Below are 19,215 nucleotides of genomic sequence, written 5' to 3'. Positions count from 1 at the left end.
TGATCTTTCAAAAATCATTGGACTCTGGCATGAAAATTCCAAATGTCACTTCACTCTTTAAGAAAGGAGGGAGGCAGCAGAAAGGAAATTATAGACCAGTCAGCCTGACCTCAGTGGTTGGGAAGATGTGGGAGTTGATTGTTAAGGATGAGGCTATAGAGTACTTGGTGACACAGGACAAGATAGGACAAAGTCAACACGGTTTTCTTAAGGGAAAATACTGTCTGACAAACCTGTTGGAATTCTTTGAGGAGATTATAAGTAGCATAGATAAAGGAGACGCAGTGGACGTTGTATATTTGGGCTTTCAGAAGGTGCCACACATGAGGCTGCTTACCAAGTTAAGAGCCCATGGTATTACTGGGAAGTTATTAACATGGTTAGAGTATTGGCTAATTAGTCGGAGGCAGCGAGTGGGAATAAAAGGATCCCTTTCTGGATGGCTGCCAGTGAGTAGTGGTGTTCCACAGGGGTCGGTGTTGGACCACTTCTTTTTATGCTGTATATAAATGACTTAGATGGTGAAATAGGTGGCAAGTTTGCGGATGATAAGGAGATTGGTGGAGGGGCAGGTAGTGTGGAAGAAGCAGGTAGGATGCAGAAGGACAGATAGATTAGGAGAATGGGCAAGAAAGTGGCAAATGAAATACAATGTTGGAAAATGCATAGTTATGCATTTTGGTAGTAGAGATAAATGTTCAGATTATTTTCTAAATGGGAAGAAAAAATCAAAAACTTGTGATGCAAAGGGACTTGGGAGTCCTTGTACAGAACACCCTAAAGGGTGACTTGCAGGTTGAGTCAGTGGTGAGGAAGACAAATGCAATGTTAGCATTCATTTCAAGAGGTCTAGAATACAAGAGCAGGGACATGATGCTGAGGCTTTATAAGGCACTGCTGAGGCCTCACCTTAAGCACTGTGAACTGTTTTGGGCTCTTCATCTAAGAAAAGATGTGCTGGCATTGGAGAGGGTTGAGAGGAGGTACACAAGGATGAGTCTGGGAATGAAAGGGTTATCATATGAGGAACATCTGATGTATCTGGGTCTGTACTCACTGGAATTCAGAAGGATGAGAGGGGATCATTTGAAACCTTTCGAATATTGAAAGTCCTAGGCAGAGTAGACGTGGAAAGAATGTTTCCCATGGTGGGGGAGTCTAGGACAAGAGGGCAGAACCTCAAGGTAGAGGGCCATCCGCGTAAAACAGAGATGCGGAGAAAGTTCTTCAGTCAAAGGGTGGTGAATTTGTGGAATTTGTTACCACAGGCAGCTGTAGAGGACATGTCGTTGGGTGTATTTAAGGCAGAAATTGATTAGTTCTTCAATGGCCGTGGCACCAAAGGTTACGGGGAGAAGGCTGGGTGGTGGGGTTGAGGAGGGGAGGAGAAGGATCAGCCATGATTGAATGGCGGAGCTGACGCTGAGCCAAATGGCCTAATTCTGCTCCTGTGACTTATGGTTTTATGGTAGTACAGAGAATTTAACGCCGTGAACGTTAGGACTGAGAAATGCGTTCAAACGGAGGAATCCGTAACTTCTTGAAAAAGAAATCACAGGTAGATAAGGTCGTAGAGAGAGCTTTTGGCACACTGACTTTCATAAGTCAAGGTATTGAGTACAGAAGTTGGGATGTTATGTTGGAACCACTTCTTTTTACATTATATATCAAGGATTTCGATGATGGAATTGATGGCTTCGAGGCTAAGTTAGCGAACGATCGGAAGATCGGTGGGGGTGGGGGGGGCAGGTAGTATCGAGGAAACAGAGAGGTGCAGAAGGATTTAGACAGTGTAGGAGAATATGCAAAGAGGTGGCAGACGGAAAACAGTGTTGGGAAGTGTATGGTCATGCACTTCGGTAGAAAACTTAAAAGCATAGACAATTGTATGACTGGAGAGAAAACTCAAAAATCGGAGGTGCAAAGGGACTTGGGAGTCTTCAAGCAGGATTCTATAAAGGTTAATTTGTTGGTTAAGTCAGTGATAAGGAAGGTCTTAGCATTCATTTTGAGAGGAATAGAACATAAAAACAAGGATATAATGTTTTATATGGAACACTTACAGAATGCTGGAAGAACTCAGCAGGCCCAGGAGCATCTATGGAGTATTTGGGGCCCTGAATGGAAGTGAGAGAGGAGGTGTAGGGCAAGTGGGTGGAACAAGCATTGCACCTGACACTACACCTCGTCCCTCACTGCCATTCAGGAGGCAACACTTCACCTGTGAGTCTGTTGGGATATCTGATGCTCTTGGTGTGACCTCCTGTATGTCAGTGAGACCCGACGCAGATTGGGACACCGCCTTGCAGAGCACCTACACTCCGCCTGCCAGAAAAACCCATTTCAAGTCTGCTTCCCATTCCCATTCTAACATGTTAGCCCTCGACTGCCACGATGAGGCCACACTCAGGTTGGAGGAGCAGCATCTTGTATTCCGTTTGGGTAGCCTCCAACCTGATGGCATGAATGTTGATTTCTCTAACCTCTGGTAATTGCCCCCAACTTTACCATTCCCATTCCTGTTTCCCTCTTTCACCTCATCTCCTTACCTGCCAATCACCTCCTACTGGTGCTCCCTCCCCTTCCCTTTCTTCCAAAGTCTTCTGTCCTCTCCTATCAGATTCCCCCTTCTCCAGCCCTTTATCTCTTTCACCAATTGACTTCCCAGTTCTTTACTTCACCCCCCTCCCCCCTCCTAGTTTCACCCATCACCTACCACCTTGTACTCCTTCCTCCCCTCCCCCCCACCTTCTTGCTCTAACTTCTCATCTGTCCTGATGAAGGGTCTTGGTCTGAAACATCAACCTTTTGCTCTTTCCCATAGATGCTGCCTGGCCTGCTGAATTCCTCCAGTATTTTGTGTGTGTTGCTCAGATTTCCAGCATCTGCAGGGTTTCTCCTCCTTGAGGCTTTAGAAGGCATTGGCAAGGCCTCCCTCCCTTGGGGTATCGTGAGCTGTTCCGGGCCCCAGAAAGGATATGGTGACACTGGAGAGGGTTGAAAGGAGGTTGACAAAAATGATTCTGGGATTGAAAGGCCTATTATATGAGGAGCAATTGATGGCTCTGGGCCTTAACTGACTGGATTTTAAAAGAATGAGGTGAAATCTCAACAAAACCTATCGAATGTTGAAAAACATTGACAGAGTGGATGTGGAGAGGATGTTTCCTATAGTGGGGGAGGCCAAGACCAGAGGACACAGCCTCAGAGTAGAGGGATGTCGATTTAGAACAGAGATGAGGAGGAATTTCTTTAATTTGTAGAATTCGTTACTACATGCTGTGAAGGCCAAGTCGTCGGGTATACTTAAGGCAGAGCTTGTTAGGTTCTTGATTAGTCAGGGCATAAATGGATACGGAGATTGGGGCTGAGACGAAAATAGATTAGCCATGATGAAATGTCAGACAAGACTCGATGGGTCAAATGGCCCAATCCTGCCCCTACAACTTACAATCTTATGATGTGGACTACTCTGAAAAGAAAAACTCAGCCCATATTTCATAACCAGAATTGGAATCAGAATCAAGTTTACTATCATTGTCATTTGCCATGAAATTTGAGGTTATGCGGCAGCAGTACATTGCAGTACGAGGTAATGAAAGTTATAAATCACAAAAAGAAATATATTTTAAAAATTAAATAAGTTGTGCAAAACAAGACCAAGAGACAAATGTTATTGAGGTACTGTACATGGGTTCGTTGTTCATTCTGAAATCTAATGGCGGAGGGGAGCAATCTGTTCCTGAATTGTTGAGTGTGTGTCTCAGGCTCCTGTACCTCCTCCCTGACGGTAGAAATGAAAAGAGGCTTTACCTGGGTGGCGAGGGTCCCTCAAGATGGATGTTGCCTTTTGAAGACGTCTCGAAAGTGGGGAGGATTGTGCTCAGGATGGCTGATTTATTATCCCTCTCGACTGTTTTCTCCTGCCTTCTCCTGTTAACCTTTGATGCCCTGACTAAACAAGAACCTATCAACCTCTGCTTTAAATACACTCAATGGCTTGTCCTCCACAGCGGTCCGTGGCAACAAATTCCACAGATTCACCACCCTCTGGCTATAGAAATTCCTCACCTCTGCCCTAAAGGGAAGTTCTTCTATTCTGAGGCTTCGCCCTCTGCTCTTAGAGACAGCCGTCCCCCCTCCCACTACAGGAAACATCCTCTCCACGTTGATTTTCAATATTTGATGGTTTTCGTTGAGATCCCCCATCATCCTTTTAAACTTAAGCGAGTACAGGCCCAGAGGGAGCAATGCTTCTCAAATGACAACCCTTTCATTCTCATGAACCTCCCCCAGACCCTCTCCAATGCCAGCTCACCAATTCTTAGATAAGGGGCTCAGAACTGCTCTCAATACTCCAAAGTTCGGCCTGAGCTATAAAGCCTCAGCCTCGCATCCTTGCTCTGACTGACAGCACCCATCCTTATGCACTGCGCTTCAGATGAGCGATCCTTTGACTTGGCGATGTTTTGGGGCTGCAAAAACTGCTTTAAGATGCAAGGCTTCCTTTAGTTTCACCTTCTTGTCACCTGCCGACTGCTCTTCTTCACCACAGGAAAAGTGAAGCCGGGAGGAATGAGGAAAATAGCATTTGAGCAGCTTCTGGCTGGGATGGCGTTAGTGTGACGCGATAACTGAGGGCAATGTCCCTGACTGAGAAACCAACATTTTTATCTTCTGCCTCTCACAGGATGACGTCTGCATGCACCTCACCAATTACGCCATCAACAAGCGTATGAAGAACTTTGTCCCGGATGAAAAGAAAGGCAGTAAAAGGTGAGACCATATGCAGCAGGGTGCACCCTTCACCACGAGCAGGCACATTATAGAAGGTCAGTGTTGGAGTGATTTTTGGGGTTAGGACATAGACATTTAGCAATTGAATTTGGCTACCAGTCTTCATATCTGAATATGTGTTGTGGATTTTATTTGGAGTGCAGATCTGAACTTTATATGTAGGCATCTGTTTGTCTTGTGGGACCATGGAAGGTTCTCCTTGGAAGTTTACACCTTGGAAGCTTTCCAGGGCGCAGGCCTGGGCAAGGTTATATGGAAGACCAGCAGTTGCCCATGCTGCATGTCTCCCCTCTCCACGCCACCGATGTTGTCCGAGGGAAGGGCATTAGGACCCATACAGCTTTGCTCTGCGTTAACACCAGTGCCATGTGTGGTTAAGTACCTTGCTCAAGGACACAACACGCTGCCTCGGCCAAGGCTCGAACTAGCGACCTTCAGATCAGTAGAGGGACGCTTTAACCACTTGGCCACATGCCAACACGTGACCAAGTCTGAACATGTGGCCAGCTCTGAACAATGGGTTCCTAAAAGCCATGAATCCCAGCTGACAATGGTGATTAAAATTAATTTGGGTGTGTGTGGTGTGGCTGTGAATCAGGAGGCGTGAAGGTCGAATGTAGTTTCAAAGAAAGCATTGTCCATGCATTGTAAGTATGGAGTTGCCCTTTGCCGTTTGGCACATAAAATATCGAGCCCCACGTCAGGCCGGCCAGACCTTTCGACCAGAAGTGTCTCCATAAAATGCCTTCTCTACCTTGTTTTGTCGAATAAAGAAGCTGCTTTGTATCTACCAGTAATTTTCTCCGCTGGCTTCATTCACGCAACAACCTTAGCGAGCAGGCACATTGTAGAAGGAAGGGGAGCACACAGCAGCAGCTTAGTGAAGCCCTTGACTCTGTTGCCACTACTTCAGGTTGTCATAACTGGCAGAATGCTCCCAATGGCATGCTATAAGACCATCAGATATAGGGGCAGAAGTGGGCCATTTGGCCCATTGAGTCTGCTCCCCACTCCCCTGCTTTCACCCCATACTCTGGCTAATCAAGAGCCCAACTATCTCTGCCTTAAATGAACTCAATGACTTGGCCCCCACAGCCGCTCATGGCAACAAATTCCGCAGATTTACCACCCTCGGACTAAAGTAATTTCTCTGCATCTCAGTTCTAAATGGATGTCCTTCAATCCTGAAGTCATGCCCTCTTGTCCTAGAATCCTGTACCATGCCCTCCAATAACTTCTGACAACCAAGTCTAGCTCCTGGCCTTCACATGTGGCTTAGCCACTAAGCTGGGCGGAATCATTTCTACTGACAGGAGAAGGGGCAAAGGTGGGTTAATGGCATCTTAAATCCAGTCGCTTCAGGCAGATGGGACTCATCAACCATGGCTGGCCCCTCATCTAGGAGAAGGAAAACTCTGATCTCAAACCTCCCATTGCCCTGCGACCACACCCACTCATAGGGAAGGCTTCAGGAGTAAACCCTGAGGGAAAACATCTGCGGCAGTCCCACGTTGAGTTCAACACTGACTGGCAACTCCTGCGATGCTGCTGGTGCCAGGCTGTGTTGCTCTCTGCCGTTCCTTTGGGTTCATCAACTGCGTGGAGATGGGGAGCTTGCTACATGGGCAACTGCTTGCTCTCCATATCTGGGCTTAGTAGCTAAGCCACCGTGAAGGCCAGGAGCTGTGACTTGGTTGTCAGAGGCAATATTGAGGCACACGCCATTGGGAGCATTTAATAGGCAGCGGGAGCTCGTCCCCATTACCACCCCATGGCTATAACAACCTTAAGGAACGGAGTGAAGCTGAAATTGTTGCAATAGACGACTGGAAGCGGACCCAAGTGCAGAACACCGACACGGAGGTAGCATTAACAGAAGTGTGTTTATTAATAGTTGCGAGGAAGGCCAGAGAGTGAGGATTAGATGCTTACATGGCCAACAAACTGGAGTAGCCCAGACCCAGAGCTTGGTTATGGAGCTTGGACACGGAGCCTGGACTCGGACTCAGACTCGGACTGGGACACGGCGCCCGGACTTGGACTCGGACTCGGACTCGGATACGGAGCCCGGACTTGGACACGGAGCCTGGACTTGGACACAGAACAACAAAACCAAACAACGACAGACAATTTGTATCTTGATTCGGAGTAGCAGTAAACGGCCAGCAATACTCAGCAGGACACGAAACTACAAAACCAAACAACGACAGTCTGTTCGTATCTTGACTCGAAATAGCGGCAAACAGCAACACTCAGCTGGACACGAGACGACAGAATTCCCAAAGCAACCCCAGGCACCGAGGCAACTTAGAGTCCACTATTCTCAGCGGCCCGGAACGTGCTTTGCCGCACTGGCTGAGGTGACGGTCCAGTCCCAAGTAGATGTAAGCCGGAGTTATTATGTTTCCAGTTCAGATGAGAATCAGGTGCCTTAGTCAAGGAGCCAGGTAAAACACGGGGAAAAGGAAATGAACAGAAATGAGGAATCAACTGACTGGACCGTGACTGAAAAAATAGATAAAAGTGAGTGGAAAGACAATGCTAAACACTCTCTCATTCAAATCTGCAGACAGGAGTCATTATTAATGATCAATAAATAATGACAATAATGAGCAGGAGTCAATTATACGTCCCTTGCCACGGGGAATGTACCTGGACTGGATTATCTCTCAGGATGTCCCGCTGGTTGGGATCATCCCAATCTGGTATTTCGTGTCCAGCAAGAACCATGGATCTAGAACAAAGAAATGTGAGCTAAATCCCATGAAGGCAGACAAATTTACATAAGTGATGGGATAAATCTGGAATAAAGGTCTGTAAAACATGGCAACTATTGAGCTGTTGTTAAAATGCTCTTTAGTGAGGGAAATCTCCCATTTCCTCTTCATATTTGAGGCCTACAACACTGCTGTGGCCTTATCATTGCTTGCAATGGGCCGTAAGTTCATGGACCCTATGCAGATTACAGAGAAGGAGGTGCTTGCTGTCCTGAGGAAAATCAGGGTGGGTAAATCCCCAGGGTCCCTCAGACCCTGGGGGAGGCTAGTGCAGAAACTGCAGGGGCCCTAGCAGAGATATTTAAATAATTCTTAGTGACAAGAAGGGTTCTAGACATAAACCAGGAAATTACAGACTGCTCAGTCTGACATCAGTAGTGGGATAGTTATTGGAAAGTATTCTAAGGGACTGGATATATGAGTATTTGGATAGACATGGGACTGATTCAGGATAGTCAGCATGGCTTTGTGCATGGTAAATCATGTCTGACCAATCCTGGAGAGTTTTTTGAGCAAGTTACCAGGAAAGCGGATGAAGGAAAAGCAGTAGATGTTGTCTCCGTGGACTTTATTAAGGCATTTGACAAGATCCCGTATGTGAGGTTAGTCAAGAGGGTTCAGTTGCTCAGCATTCAGCATAGGTTGTAAATTGGATTAGACATTAGCTTTGTGGGAGAAGCCAGAGAGTAGTAGTAGAGGTTTGCCTCTCTGACTGGAGGCCTGTGACCAGTGGTGTGCTGCAGGAACCAGTGCTGGGCCCATTGTTGTTTGTCATCTCTATCAGTGTTCTGGATGATAATGTAGTTAACTGGATCAGTAAATTTGCAGATGACACCACGTTTGAGGATATAGTGGACAGTGAGGAAGGCGGTCATGGCTTGCAGAGGGATCTGGATCAGCTGGAAAAATGGGTTGAAAAATGGCAGCTGGAAGTCAATGCAGACAAGTGCGAGGTGTTACATTTAGGTAGGACCAGCCGGGGAAGCTCTTACACAGTGAATGGTAGGGCACTGAGGAGTGCGGTAGAACAAAGGGATCTGGGAATAGAGGTCCAAATTCGTTGGAAGTAGTGTCACAGGTAGAAAGAAAGCTGTTGTCACATCGGCTTTCATAAATCAATGTATTGAGTACAAGAGATGGGATGTTATGTTGAAGTTGTATAAGACATTGGTGAGGCCTAATTTGGAGTATCGTATGCAGTTTTGGTCACCTACCTACAGGAAAGATGTATAGTAAATAAGGTTGAAAGAGTAGAGGAAAAATTTACAAAAATGTAGCTGGGTCTGGAGGACCTGAGTTATAAGGAAAGATTGAATAGGTTAGGACTTTCTTCCTTAGAATGTAGAAGGTTGAGAGGAGATTTGACAGAAATATTCAAGATTATGAGGGGTATAGATAGGTTAAATGCAAGCAGGCTTTTTCCACTGAGGTTGAGTGTGACCACAACCAGGGATCATGGGTTAGGGTGAAAGGTGAAAAGTTTAAGGGAAAGATGAGGAGAAACGTCTTCACTCAGATGGTGGTGACCAGTGTGGAATGAGCTGCCAACACAAGTGCTGCATGTGTGCTCGGTTTCAACGTTTCAGCGAAGTTTGGATAGGATGGAGGACTATGATCCTGGTGCAGGTCAGTGGGTGTCGGCAGTTTAGCAGGTTTTGGCATGGACTAGATGGGCCAAGAGGCCTGTTCCTGTGCTGTACTTTTCTATGACAATGACTCTAGAAACACTGATTCGTTACGTCAGGCTTGTTACACGGAGCTTGGGAGGGTGAGACTAGAACTAGAGCTCGTGGGTTAAGGGTGAAAGGTGAGAAGTTTAAGGGGAACATGAAGGGAAATTTCTTCACTCGGAGGGTAGTGAGAGTGTGGAGCAAGCTGCCAGCAGAAGAGATAGATGGAGGTGCGATTTCAACATTTAAGATAAATTTGTACATGGATGGTAGGGCTACAGACTGGGTGCCGGTCAATGGGACCAGACAGATTAATGATTCAGCATGGACTAGATGGGCCAAAGGGCCTGTTTGTTTACTGTAGTGCTTTCTGACTGTGAATGTAAACCACCAGGCAACTTCACAAGATGGAATATTGTGGGTTCAGGGTGCAGTCAACCTCTTCGTGACAACTATGAATCAGCAAGAAATCATTCCAATAAATCCTGTCAAAAAGGGGGGAAATTAATCAAGAGAGCTGATATTTCCTTCAATGGATACACAGTCTATCTTGTGGCTTGCAGTGCTATTGACACAATAACACAAATGGTGGGGCAGAGTACTTGATCGGCGAAGTCACTTGGCAATGCCATCCGATGGATGAACGGTGGCCTGCGATAGATCAGAACTGACGGCTCTGTAAAATGTTTTTACTTGCAGAAAGCTGTCTTTTTTTAACCAGTACATGGGGAGCAATGACTATGACCTGGAGGTGCTGTGGAGCAGTATTGAAGACGTGATCATCAAAACCATTCTGTCTGTGTATCCGGCCCTGAGGAACACCTACTTCACCTGCTTCCGAAATCACGTGTCTGGGAGTGCTTGCTTTCAACTCCTCGGCTTTGACATCCTGCTGGACCACACCTTGAAACCCTGGCTGATGAAGGTACGCACGCCTCTGGGATACATAAAGATTAAGCAGATAATTTAGGTGACTGCATAAAACATGCAAATATAACATCATGATGGGATGGCCAGTAATATCGTGAAGGATCCCACCAACCCTGCTCACTGTTTGTCCCCACTCCCATCAGGGAGGAGGCTCTGTAGCATTCACACCAGGACCACCAGACTCAAAAACTGTTACTTTCCCCAAACAGTCCTCCAAGAGGACCACAACCGTGTTGTAGGGTTTGGAGGCTTGCGTGCCTCAATGACCCGGAGAGGGCTGCACGCTGGAGCCGGGGCTTTAGGCTTTGGCTCTTGGTAGGGTCACCCATGACAAACAGGTCAAAGGGTAGAGGCCAGACTGAGAGCGGTGTACCAGTCCTCCAGGTTCGAGGGCTCAACTCAGCACTAACAGCACTGACCACTAAAACAAAACTGTTACGCAAACAGCGATGAAGAATCCTCCTACATCTGAGTGTGGCGGTGTTCCTGAGTCTCCACCTGGGACTTACATGTCCGACAGTAGTGAAAATGGAGAGGAAGCTACGGGCATGATCAAGGAATCTCTGAACACCACCAGAGATGGAGGACCTTCACTGTTGTCCTAAACACCAGCGCTGTAATGGGCAGTCAGTAAGTCCCCAAGTACTGAGGCTGATCAACACCCCACCCACTAACCCACCCCTCCACACACCCGCAACCACCACTACTTTATCATTTCCTGTCAGAGTCACCTTATGTACAGAAACTCCTGTGCCCAGCGTCACTTTATGGACATACAATCAATCTATGCATATAAGCTATCTAATGTATTTATATTTACTGTGTTTTTCCCATTATTATTGTGTTTTTTCCCACTTTTCCATTATTATTGTTATCGAAAAGGTGTTATATTTGGATTTGTGCAGTGTACAGAATAAGGTCGATGAACTTGTGGCACAGTTGCAAATTGGCATATATGATCAGAATTAGAATCAGGTTTATTATCACCGGTACGTGTCATGAAATTTGTTAACTTAGCAGCAGCAGTTCAATAGAACTGTTCAGGAACAGTTATTACCCCACTCAACCATCAGGAAGAAGGTACAGGGTCTTGAACCAAAGGGGATATCTTCGCTTAACTTCACTCATCTCAGCATTGAACTGCTCCCACAGCCTATGGACTCACTTTGAAGGACTCTTCATCTCATATTCTTGATATTTATTGTTTGTTTGTTTATTTATTTATTCTGAATGTTTTGTTTGATTCCTTTTAAATACTGTGAATGTCCTCAGGTAAGTGAATCTCAGTGAATCAACATATGCCTATGGTCATATGTACTTTGATAATAAATTTACTTTGAACTTGACTTTGAGTAGAAGAGCAGAACACAGTGCAAAAGCTGTTTGACAATGACAGCCTTAAGGTAAAAAAAAAGTTAAACCAACTTCTGACCGTTATCCCAAAATGTGCTCCCTGTCGAAACAGATAGATGAGTTCATAAAGAGAGATTTTGGCACATTGGTCTTCATTAATCAAGTTGTTGAGTACAGAAGCTGAGTTGTTAGATTGAAGCTCTTGAAGATATTGGTGAGGCCTACTTTGGAGTATTCTAGTCACCTAACTACAGGAAAGATATCAATGATTTGAAAGATAGCAGAGAATATTCACAAGGATGTTGCTGGGTCTCGAGGGCCTGAGTTACAGGGAAAGTTATTCTCTAGAGCACAGGGGAATCAAGGAAGATTTGATAAAGGTGTACGAAACCATGAGGAACATAGAGTAAATGGAAGCATGCTTTTGCCACTGAGGATGGGTGAGACTAGAACTAGAGGTCATGGGTTAATTGAGAAAGGTGAAATGTTTAAGGGGAACATGAAAGGGATCTTCTTCACTCAGAGAGTGGTGAGAGTGTGCCAGCGGAAGTGGCGGATGCGACATTTAAGAAAAGTTTAGATAAGTATGTGGATGGGAGGGGTATTGAAGTCTATGGTATAGGTGCAGATTCATAGGAATTGGCAGAATAATATTTTGGCATGGACGAGATGGGCCAATTGGCCTACTTCTGTCTTTTAGTGCCCTTAGGCTATGACACAATGGAAGATGTGCATCTGTAGATGGGTGGAGAACCATGGTCATTTATGATAGTTCCCATAGACAAAGACCTGGCATTTGTCCATAGTTAAATCCACATTAAAATGGTTCCAGAGAGGAAGACACCAGGGGGTGATTAAAAACAAGAGAAAATCTGCAGAGGCTGGCAATCCAAAGCAACACACAGCCACACACACAGATACACACAAAGACACACACACACAGACACAAAGACATGCAAGGTTGTTGGTGATAGGTGAAACCAGGAGATGGGGAGTGGTGAGGTGAAGAGCTGAGAAATTGGTGAAAGAGGGAAAGGGCTGGGGAAGGGGGAATCTGATAAGAGAGGACAGAAGGCCATGGAAGATAGGGAAGGGGGAAGAGCACCAGAGGGAGGTGATGGGCAGGTAAGGAGATAAGGTGAGGGAGCAAAATGGGAATGGGGAATAGTGAAGTGGGGGGGTCATTACCGGAAGCAGGAGAAATTGTGTCATCAGGTTGGAGGCTACCCAGACAGAATAAGGAGTTGTTCCTCCAACCTGAGTGTGGCCTCATTGCGGCAGTAGAGGTGGCCATGGACTGACATGTTGGAATGGGAATAGGAAATAGAATTAAAATTGGTGGCCACCAGGAGAAGTGCCACACCTGCACTTGGATCTCCTCCCTCACTACCATTCGGGGCCCAAACGGTCCTTCCAGGTGAGGTGACATTTCACCTGTGAGTCTGTTGGGGTCATCTGTTGTATCTGGTGCTCCTGGTGTGGCTTCCTGTATATCGGAGAGACCCGGCCCAGTTTGGGAGACCGCTTCAACGAGCACCTACAGTCCATCCACCAGAGAAAAACAGGACCTCCCAGTGGCCACCAATTGACCTGGATGAGGAAGTGGAGGGATGGGTTAGTAAATCTGCTGATGACACAAAGGTTGGATAGTGTGGAGGGCTGTCAGAGGTTACAGCGGGACATTGATAGGATGCAAAACTGGGCTGAGAAGTGGCACCCTACCTGGGTCACCTTCTTAATGGCTCTGGTCCAGGGCTCCAGCCAGCATTGTTCAATGGTCTTTGCCCCCAGATCCGTGCCTTTGTTTTTTTCAACTCGGCTTGGTTCAAACCAGTTAAGGTAGCTGACCCAGGCACTGAGCCTAATGAGGTTGTAGATTTCTTCTCCAAGTCTGCCACTTTACATTATAAATAGCTGCTTGTCTGAGAATGGTCCCGGGTTAGCCGGTTGTTAGCTGAAACTCCTTACGTCCACATTCAATTGCTCTGATTAGATAATCCCAGAGCTAGAATCGAAGAGTTCACAAAATGGAGGGTGTGCAAGGACAGTCTCACAAAATGGCCACCTCCACCTCCTTTCAGCATGTGGCAAGAACAAAGACAGTTTGTTTGCCTACTTCCATTGCCCTTGATTCATTTGAATTCACTGATTTGTGGACTGTTGTTCTTTTTGGCCAACACTATTAATTTTTAATTATTAACGTTGCAGGTTAAGCATTCACTGAGCTCTGTGATGGACTCCAAGCTTGATCAAGAGGTGAAGGAGGATCTTCTTTATGATACACTCTGCATGATTAACCTTGCAGCTTGTGGCCGGCAGAAAGACATGGAGGAAGAGAGGCCGCGAAAGAAGGAACAACTGCCTAAGATCTGGTGGTCGCGGGAGTACAGGTGACTGAAAGACTGAAGAGTGCCACGTTGGGCAACAATAATTAATGAATATTCCTGCTGTCAAATTCAGCTGCACACTCAAAGTGCTGGAGGAACTCAGCAGGCCAGGCAGCACCCATTTAGAACGGAGATGACGAGAAGTTTCTTTTGCCAGAGGGTGGTGAATCTGGAGTGGAGGCCAAGTCATCGGGTATATTTAAGGCAGAGGTTGATAGATCCTTGATTAGTCAGGGCATGAGGGGTTATGGGGAGAAGGCAGGAGATTGAGGCTGAGATGGGAAGGGATCAGTCGTGATCAAATGGCAAAGCAGCTCCGATGGGCCAAATGGCCTAATTCTGCTCCTCTTATGGAAATGAACAAACAGTCGCCATTTTGGGCCGAGACCCTTCTTCAGGACTGGAAGGAATAAAAAGGTGTGGGGAGGGAGGGGAAGGAGGATAGCTGGAAGGTGATAGGTAAAGCCAGGTGGGTGGGAAAGGTGAAGGGTTGGAGAGGAAGGAATCTGATAGGAGAGGAGAGTGGACCGTGGGAGAAAGGGAAGGAGGTGGAGTGCAAACAAGAGACCTCATGCCATCTCAAAAGATTTTTTCCCCTCAGGCAGTTCATCTGATCAACCATCCTAGTTACTCCCCCCCCGACCCCCAACCCCCTCTAACTATTACCCTGTCACTGCACTGAACTGTAAACACTATAAACCACATTTTGATATGCTGTCTACCTTGTAAATCCATACTGGTGTTTATATATTTATGCACATTATATTCCATATCCAAACTTTAACCTCTGGCTTACCTTTATCTACTTCCTTATTCTTTAATGGAGGGTCTTGGCCAGAAACATTGACTGTTTATTCCTTTCCGTAGATACGGCCTGACCTGCTGAGTTCCTCCAGCATTTTGTGTCTGTTACTTTGGATTTCCAGCACCTGCGGAATCTCTTTCCTTTGTTCTGTATAATTGTTGTACATTGTTGGATTTTGTCGCCTGTCATGCCCTGACCAACACCACGCAGTGAATTCCAAATATGTGCAAACTTATCTGGTGCATAAAGTTGTTGATCCTCGATCTTAATGTTGGCCTCTCCTATCGTTCTATAAAAGCTTCCCCTCCAAAGTATCGCTGCTATTCCCTGCACATTTTAAAGTTCCACATTTTCCCACTGCTCAGGCATAGCCGCCAAGCGCCTCTGTGCCATCCGCCACCAGCGTGACATTCTGCTGGCCAGAGATTTTAATTCTGATTCCCATTCCCACGTGTCGGTCCACGGCCTCCTCGTGCCAAGGTGAGTCCACCCTCAGGGTGGAGGAGTAACACCTTATATTGTGTCTGGGTAGCCTCCAACATGACAGTATGAATTTCGATTTCTCCTTCTGGAAAACAAATTTCAACCCCCCCCCACATTCTTCACTATTCCTTCCTCCATTCTTTTCTTCTCATGTGCCTATTACATCTTTCTGTGTCCCTTGCTCCTCCCTTTCTCCTGTTGTCCACTCTGCTCTCCTATCAGATTCTTTCCTCTCCTGCCCTTGACCTTTCCCACCCACCTGGCTTCACCTATCACCTCCCAGCTATCCTCCTTCTCCTCCCCTCACCTTCTTATTCAGGCATATTCCCCTTCCTTTCCAGTCCCGATGAATGGTCTCAGCCTGAAATGTCAACTGTCTATTTCCTTCCACAGATACTGCCTGACCTGCTGAGTTCCTCCAGCATTTTGGATTTCCAGCAACTGCAGACTTTCTTGTGTCAGAAGTTCCTGCTGCTGCTTAGAGCTGCAACAAAGGGGAAAGGAGGTGGATTCAGCAGGCAGGCAGAGGTGGAGTGAGGACTGTGGGCTAGACTGCGCTCGAGAGGACTAGAACATATCACCAAGGAAGTAATGCTGAGGCTTTATAAGGCACTGGTCAGACCGCACTTGGAGTATTGTGAGCAGTTCTGCGTGGCGGGGCGGAGATATGTTTCTACCAAAGGAGGTGTAAGGTGCCCCTTCCCCCCTCTAGCCTGCAGGTCACCCTTGGACAAGATGTAGCAGCTGGTTAGCCCCCTGATCAGGGAGTAGGTGGTGGATAAGCAGCCGGTGCCGATCGCAAGTCCTGGGTATGTGACCACTGACGCCAGGCAGACTATCTGTGAAGAGTATTGATAATGACTCGGGTCACCCGTCTTTTAAAGACACTGGCCCAGAAGAAGGCAATGGCAGACCACTTCTGGAGATAACTTTGCCAAGAACAATCAACAGACAATAGGTGCAGGAGTAGGCTATTCGGCCCTTCGAGCCAGCACCGCCATTCACTGTGATCATGGCTGATCATCCACAATCAGTACTCTGTTCCTGCCTTCTCCCCATATCCCTTGACTCCGCTATCATTAAGAGTTCTATCTAGCTCTTTCTTGAAAGCATCCAGGGAATTGGCCTCCACTGCCTTCTGAGACAGAGCATTCCACAGATCCACAACTCTCTGGGTGAAAAGGTTTATCCTCAACTCCATTCTACATGGCCTACCCCTTATTGTCAAATTGTGGCCTCTGGTTCTGGACTCCCCCAACATCGGGAACATGTTTCCTGCCTCTAGCGTGTCCAATCCCTTAATAATCTTGTATGTTTCAATCAGATCCCCTCTCATCCTTCTAAATTTCAGTGTATACAAGCCCAGTTGCTCCAATCTTTCACCATATGACAGTCCCGCCATCCCGGGAATTAACCGCATGAACCTTGACTGCACTGCCTCAATAGCAAGAATGTCCTTCCTCAAATTTGGAGACCAAAACTGTACACAATACTTCAGTTGTGGTCTCACCAGGGCCCTGTACAACTGCAGAAGGACCTCTTTGCTCCTATACTCAACTCAACTCCCCTTGTTACGCCATTAGCTTTCTTCACTGCCTGCTGTACCTGCATGCTTCCTGTCAGTGACTGATGAACAAGGACACCAAGATCTTGTTGTACTTCCCCTTTCCTAACTTGACACCATTCAAATAGTAATCTGCCTTCCTGTTCTTGTCACCAAAATGGATAACCTCACATTTATCCACATTAAACTGCATCTGCCCACTCACCCAACCTGTCCAAGTCATCCTGCATTATCTCAACATCCTCTGCACATTTCATACTGCCACCCAGCTTTGTGTCATCTGCAAATTTGCTAATGTTACTTTTAATCCCTTCATCTAAATCATTAATGTATATTGTAAATAGCTGCGGTCCCAGCACCGAGCCTTGCGGTACCCCACTAGTCACCGCCTGCCATTCTGAAAGGGACCCATCAATCCCTACTCTTTGTTTCCTGTCTGCCAACCAATTTTCTATCCCTGTCAGTACCCTACCCCCAATACCATGTGCTCTAATTTTGCCCACTAATCTCCTATGTGGGACCTTATCAAAGGCTTTCTGAAAGTCCAGGTACACTGGCTCTCCCTTCTCCATTTTCATAGTTGCGTCCTCAAAAAATTCCAGAAGATTAGTCAAGCATGATTTCCCCTTCGTAAATCCATGCTGACTGAGACCGTCCTGTTACTGCTATCCAAATGTGCCGCTATTTCATCCTTTATAATGGACTCCAGCATCTTTCCCACCACTGATGTCAGGCTAACTGGTCTATAATTCCCTGTTTTCTCTCTCCCTCCTTTCTTAAAGAGTGGAATAACATTAGCTACCCTCCAGTCCTCAGGAACTGATCCTGAATCTATATAACATTGGAAAATAATTACCAATGCATCCAAGATTTCTAGAGCCACCTCAAGTACCCTGGGGTACAGACCATCAGGCCCTGGGGATTTACCATCTTTCAGTCCCATCAGTCTATCCAATACCATTTTCTGCCTAATGTGAATCTCCTTCAGTTCCTCTGTTACCCTAGGTCCTCCGGCCACTATTACATCTGGGAGTTTGGTTGTGTCTTCCCCAGTGAAGACAGATCCAAAGTACCTGTTCAACTCGTCTGCCATTTCCTTGTTCCCCATAATAAATTCACCCGTTTCTGTCTTCAAGGGCCCAACATTGGTCTTAACTAATGTTTTCCTCTTCACATACGTAAAGAAGCTTTTATTATCCTCCTTTCTATTCTTGGATAGCTTGCCTTCGTATCTCATCTTTTTTCCCCATATTGCCTTTTAAGTTATCCTCTGTTGCTCTTTAAAAGTCTCCCAATCCTCTGGCTTCCCGCTCATCTTTGCTATGTTATACTTCTTCTCTTTTATTTTTATACTATGCTTGACTTCCCTTGTCATCCATGGTCGTCCCTTACTCCCCTTAGAATCTTTCTTCCTCTTTGGAATGAACTGATCCTGCACCTTCCCAGAAGTACCTGCCATTGTTGTTCCACTGTCATCCCTGCTAGGGTATCTTTCCAGTCAACTTTGGCCAGCTCCTCCCTCATGGCTCCATAGTCCCCTTGTTCAACTGCAATACTGACACTTCCGAGTTTCCCTTCTCCCTCTCAAATTGTATTTGAAAACTTATCATATTATGGTCACTACCTCCTAATGGCTTCTTTACCTGGAGTTCCCTTATCAAATCCGGTTCATTACACAACACTAAATCCAGAATTGCCTTCTTCCTGGTAGGTTCCAGTACAAGCTACTCTCAGAATCCATCTCAGAGGCACTCCACAAACTCCCTTTCTTAAGGTCTGGACCAACCTGATTTTCCCAGTCTACCTGCATGTTGAAATCCCCCATAACAACCATAGCATTACCTTTGCGACATGCCAATTTTAACTCTTGATTCAACTTGCACCCTATATCCAGGCTACTGTTTGGGGCCCTGTAGATAACTTCCATTAAGGTCTTTTTGCCCTTACAATTTCTCAGTTCTATCTATACTGACTCTACATCTCCTGATTCTGTGTTGCCCTTGCAAGGGACTGAATTTCATTCCTCACCAACAGAGCCACCCCACCCCCTCTGCCCACCTGTCTGTTCTTTCGATAGGACGTATACCCTTGAATATTTATTTCCCAGCCCTGGTCCTTCTTTTGCAGCCATGTCTCTGTTATTCCCTCAACATCATACTTGCCAATTTCCAACTGAGCCTCAAGCTCATCCACTTTATTTCTTATACTCCATGCATTGATATATAATACTTTTAATGCATTACAGTACTCCGCTCACCTTTCACATCGATTCTTATTGCACTTGGCCATACTCTCCGATCCCTTCCTGAGCTTTCTACCCCCGTTAATTCTGTTGTCTTTCTTAACTTTCCTTATTCTCTCTTTCCCTTTAACTCCATCCTTATATTTCCTCTCCTCCCCCCCACTATTTAGTTTAAACACACCAGTGTAGCAGTGGCAAACCTGCCTG

At 46.2% G+C, this 19,215-nt stretch overlaps 1 protein-coding gene and 1 long non-coding RNA gene across 10 annotated transcripts in view; one reads left to right on the top strand and one right to left on the bottom strand.

The window, feature by feature from the left end:
• LOC134338112 (tubulin polyglutamylase ttll6-like) overlaps nucleotides 1-19,215 on the top strand; it is a 99,386-nt gene that overhangs the window by 58,174 nt on the left and 21,997 nt on the right. For all 7 annotated transcript variants that reach the window (XR_010016145.1, XR_010016144.1, XR_010016143.1 and 4 more), the window contains exons 7-9: nucleotides 4,691-4,776; nucleotides 9,944-10,169; nucleotides 13,736-13,917. Coding sequence is in view for 4 of the 7 variants with exons in the window: in XM_063033662.1 (XP_062889732.1) it covers nucleotides 4,691-4,776; nucleotides 9,944-10,169; nucleotides 13,736-13,917 (494 nt within the window). In the remaining 3 variants the exon portion in view is untranslated. The remainder of the gene's footprint in view (nucleotides 1-4,690; nucleotides 4,777-9,943; nucleotides 10,170-13,735; nucleotides 13,918-19,215) is intronic.
• On the bottom strand, nucleotides 6,673-13,667 carry LOC134338113 (uncharacterized). 3 transcript variants are annotated; one of them, XR_010016146.1, is made up of 4 exons: nucleotides 13,250-13,667; nucleotides 12,962-13,117; nucleotides 10,071-10,181; nucleotides 6,673-7,531 (listed from the first exon to the last, which is right to left on the bottom strand). It is a non-coding gene; the product is annotated as an uncharacterized LOC134338113 (long non-coding RNA). The 3 variants fall into 3 exon arrangements; XR_010016148.1 differs by having other exon boundaries at nucleotides 10,076-10,181; XR_010016147.1 differs by lacking the exon at nucleotides 12,962-13,117.

Source organism: Mobula hypostoma, chromosome 26 (genome assembly GCF_963921235.1).
Source record: "Mobula hypostoma chromosome 26, sMobHyp1.1, whole genome shotgun sequence".
NCBI classification, from domain to species: domain Eukaryota; kingdom Metazoa; phylum Chordata; class Chondrichthyes; order Myliobatiformes; family Myliobatidae; genus Mobula; species Mobula hypostoma.
Note: the sequence above shows the minus strand (reverse complement) of the source record. Positions and strands in the feature narration are given on the sequence as shown.